This window comes from Staurois parvus, unplaced genomic scaffold, assembly GCF_062004578.1.
Source record: "Staurois parvus isolate SC_StPar_1 unplaced genomic scaffold, SC_StPar_1.0 ptg000187l, whole genome shotgun sequence".
NCBI lineage: Eukaryota > Metazoa > Chordata > Amphibia > Anura > Ranidae > Staurois > Staurois parvus.
The window spans coordinates 6,832,755-6,850,195 of record NW_028317983.1 but is presented as its reverse complement, the minus strand read 5'-3'; the positions used below and the strand labels follow the sequence as shown (position 1 = coordinate 6,850,195).

General features: G+C 40.9%; 1 protein-coding gene across 1 annotated transcript in view; it reads right to left on the bottom strand.

The window, feature by feature from the left end:
• Positions 1-3,703: 3,703 nt before the first annotated feature.
• The window catches only part of ATAD2 (ATPase family AAA domain containing 2), a 64,677-nt gene continuing 50,939 nt past the window's right edge, over positions 3,704-17,441 (bottom strand). The window contains exons 25-28 of the mRNA XM_089677532.1: positions 13,902-14,240; positions 12,131-12,264; positions 11,524-11,652; positions 3,704-8,290 (exon numbers count right to left, since the gene is read on the bottom strand). Of these exons, the coding sequence (XP_089533658.1) occupies positions 8,255-8,290; positions 11,524-11,652; positions 12,131-12,264; positions 13,902-14,240 (638 nt within the window). The 3' untranslated portion in view covers positions 3,704-8,254. The remainder of the gene's footprint in view (positions 8,291-11,523; positions 11,653-12,130; positions 12,265-13,901; positions 14,241-17,441) is intronic.

The window sequence follows — 17,441 nt, the reverse complement described above, 5'->3', positions numbered from 1 at the left end:
TTTCTTCAATTTTTTTTAGAGGAACAACACAAATGTGATATATTTTTCTTCATGTTGTGATTTGGAATAGAATGTGTCGTGTTCCCAATGCATTTGTGTGGATGGAAATAAAAGCTATTAGGATTTTGAGCTTTATTCACTTTTTTCAACACACTGCTATTATTTTGAACACAACTGTATAGTTTTAAATGGACTTTGCAGACAATTCTGCAACTTTTTTTTTTTGTGTTTTCAGGCTTGAGCATTTTTGTTTTAGCCAATAGAAAGCTAGTAATTATAAGTAGAGGCAACAAATGTTGTTGAACTCCTGGGATGCTGTTGTGGTTCTCCTGAGTATATTGACAATGGCCTCTGCTGGTTGGACAAAGTTGAGGTTTTTATTGATATACAAGGCTGCCCATTGTAGTCCCAGTACACCTGATGTGAGTGAACCCTTAGAGGGAAGTAATAGGGAAAACAATATGGAGGCTGCCGTTATGGCACTCCTGATGATGTAAGTTGCCTGGATTTCACTGTCCGCAATACCTTCAGAAACTGGCCATATACAGCTCAAATTTCTGTTGATTGCTGCTGAATTGGCTGAAATTCAAGGTGTGGGTGGCCCTGTCCATACCACCCAGCTCAACAACAGTAGATTATTCAAGGAGCCAGGTGGAAAATTGTTGAGCCGGGGTCAGAAGCCAGGAAGAATGGTCGCCAGAGCCGGGGTCAAAAGCCAGGAAGAATGGTCGCCAGAGCCGGGGTCAAAAGCCAGGAGGAGTCTTAGCCAAAGCTGAGTCGGTATCCAGGAGAGCAAAGAGTTAACTGAACAGGAGCTTGCTGCTGTGCAACAGAGGACACGAATACAATGGACAACTGCAAACAGCAGACTTAAATGTGATAAGCCGCCACCTCCTGGGAGGAGCCACAGAGGGCTGAAAGCATAAAGGATCCCACAATGCTTTGCAGACCTAAGATGGATGCCAGCACATGGAGCAGCACAAGCCGTGAGGAAAGGTAGGACCTTGGTAAATACTAAGGGAACCTTCATGAAACAAACATCCAGTCTCCATAGATAGGCTTGAAACCAACATCCCAAGGATTAAGGGAGCAAAAACTATGTGACTAAAGTAGGTTACCTCGTCAGACCATGCAAAGTGAAGTACACCAGAGAATGTACAAAATTGTTCCAAACTATACAGTCTAGAAGGGTGTGAAGAGACCCCTGAGAACCCAAGGGGGTGACCCACAAAGTCCATGTAATAGAGAAGAACGTTCCAGAAAACCACCAACATAAGGGTAGGCAACAACAAAAATTAGGCCCCAGTATGGTGAGAGGGGGACAAGCAAGGCACTGAGCATGAGAACTAAAACATCATAGTTAGTCTGGATGAAAAAAGACAAAAGTCCATCTAGTTAAAGAAAAAGTTATAATCCTACATACACAGTTGATCCAGAGGAAGGGAAAAAAAAACCCACAGCAAAGCATGATCCAATTTGCTCCTGCAGGGGAAAAAAATCCTTCCTGATCCCCCGAGAGGCAATCGGATATTCCCTGGATCAACTTTACCTATAAATGTTAGTATCCAGTTATATTCTGTGTATCTAAGAAAGAATCCAGGACTTTAACCACTTGCCCGCCAGAGGATTTCCCCCCCCTTCCTGACCAGGCCATTTTTTGTGTTACGGTGCTGCGTTACTTTAACTGACAATTGCGCAGTCATGCAACACTGCACCCAAATGAAATTTACATCCTTTTTTTCCCCACAAATAGAGCTTTATTTTGGTGGTGTTCGATTACCTGTGCATTTTTAATTTTTGCGCTATAAACAAAAAAAAGACCAACAATTTTGAGAAAAAAAAATACTTTTGACTTTTTGCTATTAACCACTTCCAGTCCAGGCCAATTTTCAGCGCTATCACACTTTGAATGACAATTGCACGGTCATGCAACACTGTACCAATATGAATTTTTTTGAGACAGATAAAAATTTATTTTGGTAGTATTTATTCACCACTGGGATTTTTTTTGCTATATAAATGAAAATGGCCAAACATTTTGAAAAAGTTTTTCTTATAACGTTTTGCAAATAATCTTTCTTCATAAATCTTGACCAAAATTTATTTGGTTATATTTTAGTAAAAAAAAACAAAACAAAAAAAACCCCAAATCAGTTCATAACCAAAAATCATTTAAAACATTTTTTTTATATATATTTTTTTACATACTGTCATCCTAGCAGTACAGTGTCACCATGGTGACTGCACTACTTGTGGGGGGATTTTTTTTTTTTTTTTTACACGGATTGCTTTTACACCCATAAAGGCTGTAAAAGCAATCATTTCTCCTCCTCTCTGGCTGCATTCTTGCAGCCATTGAGAAATACTGTGTGAGCTGTGATTGGTCACAGCTTGTCACATGGTACAAGGCTGTTGTGAATAGCCTTGTACCATGTGATCTCTGATCATTCACAGATTTCACACATAGTAAGCAATGTCAGAAGTGACATCTTGCTTACTACTCTGCATGTGATCACTGATTGGCCAATCAGTGATCACATGATCGGGACCTCGCACAGAGGTCCCGTACGACAATCCGTGTTCCACTGTGTCCGGAGGGAGTGCGCACAAGCAGGGGGCGGGGAGGCCATTTATAAACGGCCACCCGACCCTGCACTGCCACCGTCCGGCCGCTTACATACAACAGCCGGACGGGAAGTGGCTATGGTGCTGACAGCTTTGGGGCTGTCATCTTGTAGTTCTCAATGATCTACCATGGCACGGTTTTAGTTCATTGAGTCAGACTGTATCTGGCTGCCAACCAGGATGCATGGCACACAGATACACCGACAGGTTTGCAGTCCTGCATGACACCTGTGATCTGCTGGTCACCAATGCAATGTTTCCCAGGATCTAAAATAGTAAATAGATTTTTTTTTTTTTTTGCAGGTCGTTTTACTGCATTTTTTTTTTTTTTTTTTTTAAGTGAATGTCTCCTTTAAAAGTGATACTAAACCCAGGACCCTGCATTCCCTATATCCGGTCTCCCCGGGCCCTGCATTCCCTATATCCGCTCTCCCCGGGCCCTGCATTCCCTATATCCGCTCTCCCCGGGCCCTGCATTCCCTATATCCGCTCTCCCCGGGCCCTGCATTCCCTATATCCGCTCTCCCCGGGCCCTGCATTCCCTATATCCGCTCTCCCCGGGCCCTGCATTCCCTATATCCGCTCTCCCCGGGCCCTGCATTCCCTATATCCGCTCTCCCCGGGCCCTGCATTCCCTATATCCGCTCTCCCCGGACCCTGCATTCACTATATCCGCTCTCCCCGGACCCTGCATTCACTATATCCGCTCTCCCCGGACCCTGCATTCACTATATCCGCTCTCCCCGGACCCTGCATTCACTATATCTGGTCTCCCACAATACACACAACATGGAAATGCAATTATTTTAGTAAATATAAACTGCTAAATACCTTTTATCATCAGCAGTTAGAGCAGTCTTGTGATTTCTCAGTGTCCAGCAGAGCACTGGTTAAAGCTTGTGGGAGGAGTTTTCTTTCTGCTCTAGGATGAGAAACCTCTGACCTCTGTCTGGACAGTGCTGATCACATGCACCCTCCCAAAAAAAAACCCTCTAGCAATACACACCAAATTGAGCATGTGCATCTGACCACAGGTTCAGTCTGTATCAGGTGGTCATTTCAAGAAGGGGCAGAGAAGTCAGGATCAAACAGCTTTTATTTTACACAATGCAGAGTATTAACCCCTTAGGTTCCACAGTGAGTATAACAAGCATGCTTTACTGCATATACAGACTGATTTTACTGTTGTGGGTTTAGTAACACTTAAAGGTATTATGACAGCCATGAGTGTGCAGGTGGCATTGAAGATTTTCCCCCTCCCCCAGCCACACCGTTTAGCACAGGTGTAAAAGTCTATTCATTTCTGTCTTTAAGCCCACAGAAATTGGAATGACAGAAATTGAGGTTTGTATGACCAGCTTTATTGTGACCTCCCTCTTGAAGCACACACTATTGATATCAGTCGCTTTCATTGACTTCTATGAATAGCAACACTTTCAGTGGAAAAAAAAAAACACAAAACGAAACAAAAATATGATAGTCGTGTAACAGTGAACACAAAGCATTGACATTCATTAAAAATACAGATGCTTATATACACTTCTAGATGAAACAGAAAGCTGGTTTGTTGCCACTTGCGTCAATAATCCTCTGCCAGCCATACACACCATGTACATTTCTATATACTGGAGCAAAGCAGTCTTGTAATACAGCTTTAACCTCTTCCATACCGGGCACTTATACCCCCTTCCTGCCCAGGCCAATAAGACGTATTTCATAACAGGCATGTCAAGTTTTTGAAGTTGTAATTTTTTTTGTCATAATTTTTCGGAAAATTAAAAAATGTTCACTTTTTTTTTTACATATACTGTCATCAGTGCAGTACAGCGTGCTCATATAACTGGCATGGGACACTGGTGACAGTACGAAAAAAAAATATTTTTTACATTTTTTCCTATTAGTTTTCATTTGTTATATTTTCTCAAGATTTCTTTTTTCATATTTCACTATGACCAAAGTAGTATAATGTTACCATAGTAACATTGTACTACTTTGGGGAAGTGATCAGTATTTTTTTTTTTATACACAATTTGCTTATAGGAAAGAATTACTTTGCTATAAGCAAGCATTTACCTGAATGACATCAATTCATTCAGGATTTTTTTTTTTGTGCTTAGCTGTGATTTGGCCATGGCTAATCACATGACACAGCTGGACACACTAGTATACAATGGATGGCATGAAAGGAAGTCATCCATTGTATACAACTGTCATGTGACCTGCTGTGATTGGTCACAGCAGGTCACATGGTACTGGAAACAGGGCCAGTTCACAGTTCTGTCGAGGTACGCGACTGGTGACAGATCGCGCCGCAGAGCGGCCCTGCTGTCAGGCAAACAGCGCATGCCTGAAAGAACGCCATATGGCGTCCACCGGGAGGGACGAGCTGCTCGCTCAGCCACCTTTGTGCTACTGGGCAGGAACAGGTTAATGATGTTCTGGATGGGGAAAGAGCGTGTCACTGAACTTGACACCACTGATGAAAAAGCAAGCTAAGGCTTGTCCTCCTAAGATTTATGGTCCAATTGTCTTTTGAGGAGAAGACAACCAATCGGCCATCATTGGCATATGCCAGTTACAAGAAAAAAAAAATTTTTTTTTTTTTTTTTAACTAGCATTTTAAAGCCTACCCACCAAATGGCTCTAATTTCAATCTCATTTAAATTTCCTATCTGGCTGCCTTGACTGGTAGGTCACGATGTTTACCAGCATCTTCATTTGAATTGACCCTACCTAATGCCTCATTCACAGCATACGTGCAGAAAAACTGATGTGCAGATTTCACTTGCAGAGACATCAGTTTAAATGCACGTGTCAATGAGTTTTCTACACGTTGTGGATTCTTGTGCAGGAAAAAAAAAAACAAAAAAAAAAACAACACTACGGCTGTGGTGTGACCGGGACACGGAGAAAAATTGATTTAGTTGCACCAGTGTAGCACTAAAGGGCACAAAACTGATGGCTCTGCACCACGGTGTGAACAGGCCCTAAAGCTGAACTGGCTGTGTTTTTCCGTGCCCAGTACTCTTATGTACACTGAAAGAAGAATTTTTTTTCTTTCTAAAAATTCTAATTTTTTATTAAAGTATTATTATTATTATTATACAGTATTTATATAGCGCCAACAGTTTGCTCAGCGCTTTACTAGAAACCCCAATGGTTTTAAGGCTTGTTCACACCATGGTGCAGAGATGTCAGTTTTTCTGCAAGGGCACAAGGGAATCAGTCTCTATGTGCCCTGTCACACCACTAGTATCACATACGGATTTTTTTCTGAGCAGCAATTTGCAACGTGTACAAAACTTATTGAGGCACGCATGAAAACAGATGTCTCTGCAAGTGAAATCTGTGCATCAGTTTCTCTGCATGTATGGTGTGAACAAGGCCTCTAGGGTTCTTCCATTCACTAGGGTGTATTAAAAAAAAAAAAAAAAATATATCAGAGCTGCCATGTGAAACTGTACATTTGTTCTGTGTGACAGCAAAATGGACTATTACTAGGCATTTCTCTCTCCACGTCAGATGTCTGAAGAATCTGTAAATCCAACATTTAATATTCCTGATGTGTGCCCGTTGTACTATGCACTTGTATGATAAAAGTAGCCTGTCCTCTTGGTATTGCTTCCGACTTGCAGCTGTGCCCCCCCGGCCATTCACTGGGAAGACTAGTGTGATACTGTTTCTCCTCCCCCCATCTCTGTGTGCAGCTGAGAACAGAGGATTAGTGATCACTTATATAAAATGGTGGGGGGGGGGGATTTATAATTTTTTTTTTTTTTTACATCTGTACACAAGTTTTGCCTCTTATTTCTGTTTTTACATTGAACTTAACAAGGTGAGGGTTTACATATACTTTAATTCATGAGAATCGTGTGAATCGGGAAAATAATTCATGAGAATCGTGTGAATCGGGAAAATAATTCATGACAATCGGGAAAATAATTCATGACAATCGTGTGAATCAGGAAATTCATGACAATCGTGTGAATCAGGAAATTCATGAGAATCAGGAAAATAATTAATGAGAATCGTGTGAATCAGGAAAATAATTAATGAGAATCGTGTGAATCAGGAAAATAACCACATTACATTTGTTTTTGCTGGCATTTACACAGAACAAATGTAAATGAATGACTAAGGCCAGCCATACATGGGTTGAAAAATCGACCGATTTTTCGTCCGAAAATCAGACCTAAGAATAATTGCCAGATTTTCACTGTTAGTAGATCAATGGCACCGGATGATTTTTGTGGTTCCTCCCCTTTTTGGAAATCGGGCATGTTGGAAAATCGATTTTCGACTCAACGATGGTCAAATCCTACAATCGTTTTTCCGTAAAGAATATGCGCATAAGCCGTAACCTGGAAGGAACAGAAGTTTTGCATCGTATGTGGGGTGAACTTTATGACTTGGTTGGCTGATTTTCAAAAGCATTGATGGCACCATCGGATTAGTGAATGAACGACGTTTCCGATTTTCGGAATCCAAACCATGTATGGCCTGCATTACAGTTCTGCATTTTTTTTTTTTTTTTAAATATAAAAAACGTACCCCCTTATTGTCCCAGCAACAACCTTTCCCCAGACAGGAAGGAAGGTCAACAGCGCCACTGATTTTCTATTTTTTTTTTTTTTTTTTTTTTTTTTTTTAAAAGGTAGAGGAAAGTTTGAATGTTTTTATTTTTGCCCATGTCCCCACTACAGGGCTATGCTGAAATAGATGTCACCTTAAAAACATACATCTAAAAATCAAGCGTTAAAAACACAAATGTGTTCTAAACCTTCCGCACTCTGTACAAGACTAAAATAAAAGTGATCGGCTGTAGCCTTAATAAAACAATCTCCATTTTATTATGATCAGACAAAGAGTTTTGCAAATCTAACCCTCTTGCCTCATTTCCCTCCCTGTGGTCTGTGAATAGTAATCACAGGGCTAAGCCAGTGGTCTGTATTACAATCTATTAACATTCAAAATGTCTGCAGCCAGCACTTTGCATAAAGAAGTGTGCAGACCAGGGCCAGAGGAGTCCTAGTTCTCAGTTCTATGTGGGGAGCACTCACTGTACAGGACAAAGTTCCAGCTGGTCACTGAAGCACCTCAAGGTTTGAGCTTCCCAAGCTCTGCTGTGAAAAACATGTTTTTATGAAAATTCTCATTGCCTAGCTGGGTCCAATTGGGTCACTTAGAACAACTAAGCAAATCAGGGGTGCCGACTTCATTTGCCGAATACTTGTTCCAGGGCAATTGCTCAGAAAGCAAGTCAGGATCAACTCCTTCATTGCTGACCTGAAAAGATTAGTGGCCAGTTGGAAGACTCCAGGTTTCTCTCAGCAGGCATCTCTAGGTGTTTACAATGAACATCGGTGGCCAATATACACACTTTAAACACAGATTCACTGTGATTGGCTGGCCTAAAATGTCCCACGTTTGACTGCAGTGTTGCTGCTCTCTCTTTAGTACACTCAAAAAAAGTAAAATATCCGCAACATAAATATATACAGTACAATGTCATAGCCTATGAAAATAGCCCCAATATCTTTTACATATTACAGCAGATATGTACAAGTAAACATTGCATATATTAAAAAACACATTAAGGCAAGTTAAAAAAATCGATACAGTTGTGATCTTAGATCCTGAAATTTGAAATTTCTTGTCCCATTTCCTAAAAAAACAAAAAAGAAAAAAGATTACAGGGCTATGAACAATTATGGAGTAGGGTTTTAAGCAGCATATAAATAATGGAATCTGGCAATAAAATGACCATACATTAGGAGATAACAGTCTTATGGTATGATGGGAGTATAGGTTGGACATTGGGGGTGGGGGCTTACTCTGGCCTAAATTTACAAAGAGGTGACTGCATTAGTTTTACGTAAAGCGGAGTTCCACTCACCCTGTCAAAAAAATAAAAGTCAGCAGCTACAAAAACTGTAGCTGCAGACTTTAAAAAAAAAAAACAAAAAAAAAAAAAACAGCCACTTACCTCCCTCAGTTCCGTGGTGTGTCCCCTGCAGCCTGTTTCACCAGCCGTCCTGTATTCCAGGAGGCTGGCATCTTCAGTGTGGGCACCCAGCTGTGATAGCTTGTGGCTTCACAGCCAGGTGCCCACTGCGCATGTGCAAGTAGCGCTGCGCTTCGTGAATGGTCCTGTAGTCTTCTGGGACCTGTCACGTGTCCCACAAGACTACAGGGAGGGAGGACACCTTCCGCTTCTGATCGCCTAGGTGATCGGACCGGAAGTGGTAGCAGGTACTCGTCAAATTAGGATACCTGCTCCCTCCCCAAAGGTGCCAATCCTTAATGGGGAGCAGTCAAAGCAGAACTTTCCATTTTGGGCAGAGCTCCGCTTTAACCACTTCAATATTGGGCACTTTTATTCCCTTCCTGCCCAGGCCGATTTTCAGCTTTCAGTGCTGTCGCACTTTGAATGACAATTGTGCGGTCATGCAATACTGTACCCATATTGTGTCTTTTTTTTCACACAAATAGAGCTTTCTTTTGGTGATATTTAAGCCCCACAGTTTATTTTTTGCTAAACAAAAAACCCTGAAACTTTTGAAAAACAAATGCATTTTTCTTTGTTTCGGTTATAAAATTTTGCAAATAACCTTTCTTCATAAATTTAGGTCAAAATGTATTCTGCTACATTTCTTTGGTGAAAATACCCCAAATTAGTGTATATTATTTAGTCTGTAAGAGTCCACAGAACAAAGTATGCATGTACCAAAAAAAACAAAACAAAAAAAATACAGTGACCAGTCCAGTACAGCGTTACTATATAATTGGTGTGGCAGTGATCTGAGACACGGACTGGTGACCGTATGTAACAAAAAAACAAAAAAACCAAAAACCACACAACAAAACTTAATTTGTATTTTTTTTTTTTTCAAATGTTTCCATTACATTATTTTTTCTTTTTTGTACTATTTTTTTTTCAACACTGTGGAAATAGAAATACGTTACCATAGTAACATTGAACCACTCTGGGCAAGTGATCAGGATTTTTTATCTTTTTTAACACATTATGATTGCTAAAACCAATGTATTTCATTGATCTTTACAATCATTGTTACTGAAAGAAACGGATTCAGTCTTTGGTTGTGATTAGCTGTGATTGGGCAAAGCTCATCACATAATACAGATGGGCGGTGATGGGCCCTGTCTCTATCATGTGACCAGTCACAGCCAACAACATAATTGTATACAATGAATGGCATGACAGGAAGCCATCCATTATATACAATTGACATGTGATGCTGTGATTGGTCACATGACACTGGCAACTGACCGGTGTAGTGCTATGTCATCAGCTGTGTCCCATGGACACAGCCGGTGACAGGCCGAGTGCCTGGCTCATTTTGACAGGACATCATATGACACCCAGTCACAACGAGGAGTGCCCTGCCCAGCCTACAACAGATTGACGACCGGGCGTTAAAGACCCCCTCCTCCAATTTGCCCTGGTGATCCTGCCCATAACATCTGTTCTGGATAACAATTCTTACTGTATCCTATAGAGGTGCAGCAATATCACCCTAGGACAGAAGTATGTTAGAACTACAGAACACCTTCCCCTTGTCTGTAGTATGCTCTGGGTGACCTAAAACCCCTGTCCTTCTATGTTATGAAGACAAAGCCAACTTCCTGCCTTCCTCGCACATTTTCAAGTTACTTTGATTTCTTGCAGAATAAACAGATATTTTTTTGGACAGAAACATTTTACTATATATATTTAAACAGACCAAAAAAAGAAATGGCTTTCAACCTTTGAATGCACACAAATAACCTAAGCAAACATGACTGGCTGATGCACATTCTATTATAAGCTGCTACTTTTATGGCAGCACAAACCTCCTCCGCCCAATCCCCTTCATTCTTATGGGTGGGCTGCATTATGCTCCATTATGAATATGGCTCACCCACAGGAATAAATAGAGCCAGGACATGCATGTGCAGTAAGAGGACCGAACACATTTTCAATGTATTTCACCAGGTAGGGTGCACTAAGGAGTTGGGGGGATTACTTTACTAAAAAGGTACCGTTCTTCACAATGCAAGCTCTTGTGCTTTCATCCTCCCCTGTTCCTTGCCACAGAAATATTTTTTTAAAAAAAGTGACATTAAAAGGCTTAAAAAAAAAAAAACAAAAAAACACAAACATGTCATACTTCTCAAATCTATGTGTTTTGCACAGAGCAGCCCCAATGCTCTTCTAGGGTTCCCACTGGCGCTCATCACCCCTCTGCCTTGACTAGTGCCCCCACAACAAGCCGCTTGCTATGGGGGAACTAAAAGCATGCTCGCTACCGATTCCTATCCCCACTGGCTGCGATTGACTGCCGCTGTTGCGTCTCAGCCAATAAGGAGAAAGAGACCCAGTAGAGGCAAGGCTCCCCATGCACAACACTGTGTTGAGATCAGCCTCATGGGCTATGGGGGGGGTTAGCAGCACATGGGTTTTTACCTTCTTGCATAGAATACATGAAGGAAAAAAAATAAAAAAAAAAAACCTTTAGCCTTTACAACCACTTTAAATTACGAAACAATGGACATTAAAGTGAAATTATGGGGTAATCCCAACTACTCTTAAAACCACCCCCTCCCAGGCTTACTAACCTGTGTAAGAAAAATCTGTATACTTACCTATTTTCAGGTCACTCCAAGTCCAGTGACACAACCTCTGTAAAATCTTACTGCTTAAAAAGGGACGCATTACTCACAAAGTAAACTTTATCTCCTAGATTGTAAGCTCGAAAGAGCAGGGCCCTCGATCCCCTCATGTTTTGCATTGTATTGGTATTGTTCTGTCACATGTTCTGTCCCCCTTTGTAATGTACAGCGCTGAGCGAACTATTGGCACTTTATAAATACTGTATAATAATAATAATACTATACCTGCACCAGCTGAGACTTGTCGTAGTCCATGCGATGTCTGTAAATACATTGGCTCAGCACGGCATATAACTTTTCAAGTTGCAGTATATTATATCCATTTGTTCTACTCACAGCTTTTTCTAACAAATCCTAAAATAAAAAATACCGCATTATATTGCAATTGCACAATGGTTTGGAAATGTATACATTATGTATGATGTTCAAGGTCTAAAACAAAACCCACAATTAAACCCTTTTCTGTAATGCAGGCTACATATACAGTCATAAATGTGCCTCTGCACTATAACTGTCAGTCAAGCCTTGCAACACTCTCCCTTCAGGCAACTTAGCCCACTTCTGAGGGGAGAAACATTTTAATACGGTATTGGCAGCTATACTTCTTAAGTCCATGTGACTGACTTGGGACAATTATGCAAGGTAGAAGATCGGACTTCACTTGCTAAATGCTTGATCTAGGTAAAAACACACTACCAGGTCACTAGCATTTTCAAAAACATTAGCAAAAGATGGCCCTTACACATTTTTATTGGTCAAAGTAATAAAAGATCATACAAAGTGCCATGCTGATGTAATTGTAATAAAGTCATACACAAACAGTGAAACTTGCCTTCAGGCTCTGGTGATCCACGTGGAACGCTGGAACAGGCTCAGAAAGGACATCCATTATTTTATCCACGCTTACAAGGCTCTGCTGTTCCACTTGCATTTGTCTTCCACGGGTCATTCTCAAAACACACACCTCTAAAATAAAATATTGAAATTGAACAGACGGATCAGTTAAAGCATTAAAACAAAATTAAAAACTAGCAATTTTGAAAAGTCACCGGCAGAGCAGAGTTTTTCAAAACCCCACCCCAGTGGTCTCTTCAGCAATTGTGCGTGTTACTGTGCTAAGGGTACTGATAGAATATGAAGGCATCATCGACGACATTATCATGTGCAACAGTGTTCTATCATTCAGCTCAGAGGAACGATCATAAAACAGCCATAAAAGTATCACAACACTAGGACCGCTTTCACGCGGATTTGTTTTTACCATACCAAAAATGCACCATTGGAGTACATGGTAACGCGTTTTCTTCCCCTTTTTTGCTTACTATGAAAGCAGAAGAAAAAACAGAACACAACCACACCAATTAATTATATATACTTATAATGCCGCGCTCCTACTATAAATACTTAATCACATAGTGTATGTCACTCATATAAATAAATAAATAAAATAAATAATAATTAATAAAAATTAATTAATGTGACATAAATAAATATATATAATTCAAACCATTATTGTGCTAAAATATGTATTAAATATTTTAGCACAATAATGGTTTGAATTATATTTATTTATATGTCACATTAATTTTTATTAATTATTATTTATTATTTTATTTATTCATTTATTTATATGAGTGACATACACTATGTGATTAAGTATTTATAGTAGGAGCGCGGCATTATAAGTATATATAATTGATTATTAAATACACAATCAAGTGAGTTTGTGAAAGTGTCAGCGCACCCAGCGCAATATTTAGGTAGTTTACTATTACTAATACTATATTGAACACCTCATTCATAGTAGCTCACAAGTATTCACTTTTTATACTGTTTACAACCACACCAATCCCCCCCCCCCCCCTTCCCATTGAAAAACACAAAAAAAACACACCTGTGTTGCGTTTGAGTCACATGTCCTTTTTAACACGCATAAGTGTTTTTGCCGCACGTGTGACAAAAAAAAACAAAAAAAAAAAAAAAAACAACCTCACCTAGCCATTTTAATTCTAATGTATATGACCCAGTGAATTCCCTACATGAGGCAAAAGTTATATAATTGGGCACTCAATTACTCTTCAGTAAGTGCCCAATAATATAACTTTTGCTCATGTAAGGACATCACTGGGTCATATACATTAGAATTAAAAATTGCTAGGTGAGGGGTTTTTTTTTGCTAGATAAATGCAGTCTTGTCTCTCCAAAGCTCTACAACCTAACCATTTCTCTACTTTGTGCATCACAGGGCATAGAGGACACCAGAGCCAGAAGTGGAATGATGTGAGATGGAGCAGTGATGGTGGAGTCGGTAGTGCTGGAGGATGACACTCTGGTCCAAGCTGGTCATCATGCCATGCATACTTCAACATTATAGGAAAAGCGGTCTACCCTCAGCTACACTATAAATCTGCTTTAACAATAATTACCAAAACCATTACACTGTATTACAAACCCTATTGTTCCCAACACTTTCTTCTCCTACAACCACAGTGCAGTATATGAATGTTAGACAGCAAATACAAAAGAGTCCCATCATCATTAGGTTTTTGGCAGAGCTCCACTTTAGTCATGGCCAATTACAACAGTAAAATGCCTTCACGTACCATTTAAGTCTCTAAGATCACCATTTAATGCTGCCGCTGGGACTTCCTCATGTCTTTTCCCAAGTTCTCCTCTCTGAGCTTTAGAAGGATCTGCATTATGAGGCACACTATCCACTTCCCTATCTAGGCAGCTGAAGTCAACATTGGAGTTTTCGGTTTCCATTGATGACTCGTCTAGGAGTTCCATTTCAGTCTGGTCTAGGCTGGACTCTTTAGGGTCCTGGTCTACTTCACTCTCTGCTTCATCAGTTTTTTCACCTCCAACAGCTGATGCGACTTTCTTCCTTTTAGGACAAATGCCAGTGCTCCAGCGACTCCGCCGTCTATATCTTCTCCTTCCTGTATTTTGCAGGGAAGAGGTAGAAATGTTAGTATCAAGGAAAAAGCCAATGACCACTGCAATGAGAACCCTCCAAATATCAATTTAAAATGAAAAAGAAAATGGCTGCTAAAAAAATAAAAAATTAGGTGAATGTGTAGTTTTTATGGGGAACAAACTATGTCAAACCTTAAAATTTGTGTGCGGTGAGAAATGGTTGTGTGCGCGCACAAGTAATCCGGTGTGTGCAGAGGCACAGGACTGTTTGCATCTGACAGCCAGAAGTCAGCTTGTCAGATTTACATACAATCCTGGTGACTGCAGACATCAGGAGTGTGCGTGTAAAACCCGTACGGACCTGGTAGGAAAGGGTTAAATCATTGTCTTGGACTATAGTACAGGGCTTGCCCCAATGCCCACTCAGGGTCCCCCAAAATACTGACTGACCACAGTAACTGCTAGCCTCAGTTTTGCAGCAAGCAATAAGGAGATCATAAAGAACAGAAGAGAGGCACCTGTGTCATGTACTGCACTCCAAGACAAGGAATTTATAGGCAAGTCAAAGTTCACTTTATCTCAGTACAAGACCCATATTCATAGACCATGGGATGTCCTATAACCATAGACTGAGGGGAGTGCAACAACTAGAATGGTCAACAGACCTAAACAAAACAAAAATAATGCTCAAACAGCTTAAAAGCACCTTGCAGCTGAAGTGCATATCAGCCGAGGTCAGGTAAAACTTGGAAAACATGTGAACAGATACTGGATGACAAGGCCCAAGAGACACCAATCTGGTGGAATGAGCTCTAATAGGGAAGGGAGAAACCCTTTCCTTATGGGTGTAATCCCTAGACATTCATTGTCTAATCCACCTGGCAATGGTGGAGTGGGTAGCAGGATGTCTTTAACGAGTGCATGCAGGAAAGGCAAAAAAGGTCAGCTTGGTGGAAAGCTGTGACTGCCCAGGTAGATCTTGACAGCTCAGACAACGACCAAGCAGTGTAGAGGCACTTTCTTGAAATGGTTTAGAGCAGGAGAGAGGGAAGGGAGTACAATATCGTCACTGTGGTGGAAAGACCAACTTGGGTAGAAAAGGAAAGCCCACCTTGGGTAGAAAAGGAAAGCCCACCTTGGGTAGAAAAGGAAAGCCTTGGTCTCAAGATCAGGTTGTCCCTGTGTAAGATCGCAAAGGATTTTTGAAATCCTATAGCTCAAAAACATTTAGCTCAAAAACCATCTGGGCCCCTTTTACATTAGCAGGCTGATTGAGGCCGCCAGTCCATTTTTCAGGCGGACCTGTGCTCCGAGTCTCCTCTATGGAGCAGAGAGTGTAAAATGGACATGTCTGGCGGAACGGATCAGATGGCAGTCGGGTGTAGGATGACAAGAAGTCTGTTTACATTCGACCACCCATAGGGGACAGCAGGCTGTGTCTGTTACTTCTGTATAAGTATGGCAGACATGGACCAACGGACATCTCCCACTGAGCAAGCAGACTGCAACCCACGTGGAAGGGGCCTTAGAACGCCATCAAGAAGGAAAGCTTACATATGAGGGATGTGATGGAATGTATCTAAAATCGACTCAAAAGAGGGTGTCTTGGGTACAGAGTATCAGGCTGAGATCCCAAGGCAACACTGGAGATCGTATTGGTGGATTTATATCAGCAACTAACTGAAGGAAAAAAAAAAAAAATTCTTAAAAGCAAAAAAAAAAAAAAAAACCACATCGGATTTACCCTCACTCTAAAGTAGAACTGTAGGTAAATGTTTTCATTTTGGATAGAGTAAGGAAAGATTATAACCCGTCAGTGTTTTTTTTCCCCATCTCTGTCCCATTGAAGATTTACCTTCAATTCCTGCAAATGAAGGGAATATTGAGTGTACATCTCCCAACGAGGGCAGAGGTAGCAATCCAAAAACAGGTGTTCTAATCTTCTCTGCTATCCAAAATTAAAGTCTTGCCTCTAGGTATACTTTAAATCATTGGTTTGGGCAAAGCTAGTTCATTGACAACCAGCTCATTTGCCATGTCCCACTGTTAACATACCGGCTAATAGATACAGCAGCAATTGCTGGTTTCAAGGTAGGACCTGCCAAGGTTAGGGAGGCCTTTAAGAGGGCTTCAATAGACCTAACAGAATTCTTAGGGAATATCCTCAATAGTAACTGTGAGGTGTTTATGACTGAAAGGGTAGGATCTACTACCAGAATAGCCCCCCCACCTTTTTTTTATTTTTAAATTCCTTTTCCATAGGATAGCATTTCAGCAAAAAGCCTAAGAGAATATTCTTTCAGGAAAAGGCCACTCCTCTATGATTTTGCATGGATAGGGATAGTTTCCTCTGACAAACCACACTGCCTGATTAAGGGGGGAGACATGGACTTCGAGTGACAATATGAGAGCAAAGTTAAAGTAAATCTCATCAGCGCACAGATTTTTTAAGAAAATGTCCAAATATTTATTTAGGTGATCACATCACAGCAGTAAGATGCAATGTTTTGAATCACACAGGACCCCTTTTGTCAGACCCTTACTTGGTAGCCTTCCCAGTATGAGCCCAAACCAAGCAAGGCTCTGCCTCAGAAAACCAGGTGGAACCTGCCACAGTAGTAAAGAATGGAATTCAATTGACCTCTCTAAGATTGTACATTTTGGGTTGGAACAAAATTTGGACACCTGACACGTTGGTCACTACATCCAGCGCAGGGCCAAAGAGGCCTCTGTTGTCAGTCTAATAGTTGGGTAATTCAGGCCATAAAGTCTTACATGATTCTAGTAACAAAATTTCAGCTGAACGGGCAGAGTTACTGCCACACCCAGTAGAGCCCAAGGACAGAAGAGACTTCATGTAACAGAAAAGTAGTTCAAACGCTCCAGCGCTCCGGCAATAGTATCCCTGCAATGGAGCTCTCCTCAGATTGGGTAATCTTTGACATACTGCAAAAAAGACACACAGGAGGGTGCAAACAGCTAGTGCATTACCAGCAAAAATGTTTGTAAAAGGGGGCAAATCCCCCGATACACATTAGCCCTCCAACTGTGTCATGCAAAGTCAGATGCCATCGCCTCACAGCTGGAGTTATATTTGATATGCTTGTTTCCTGCTAGGTTTGCGAGTATACAATCGACTTTTGGATCCAATAAACCTTTTCGGTGGTAATGCACTAAGCATTTGTGCCCTCCTGTGTTTTATTTACAGAGTGTTTAGGAAACAG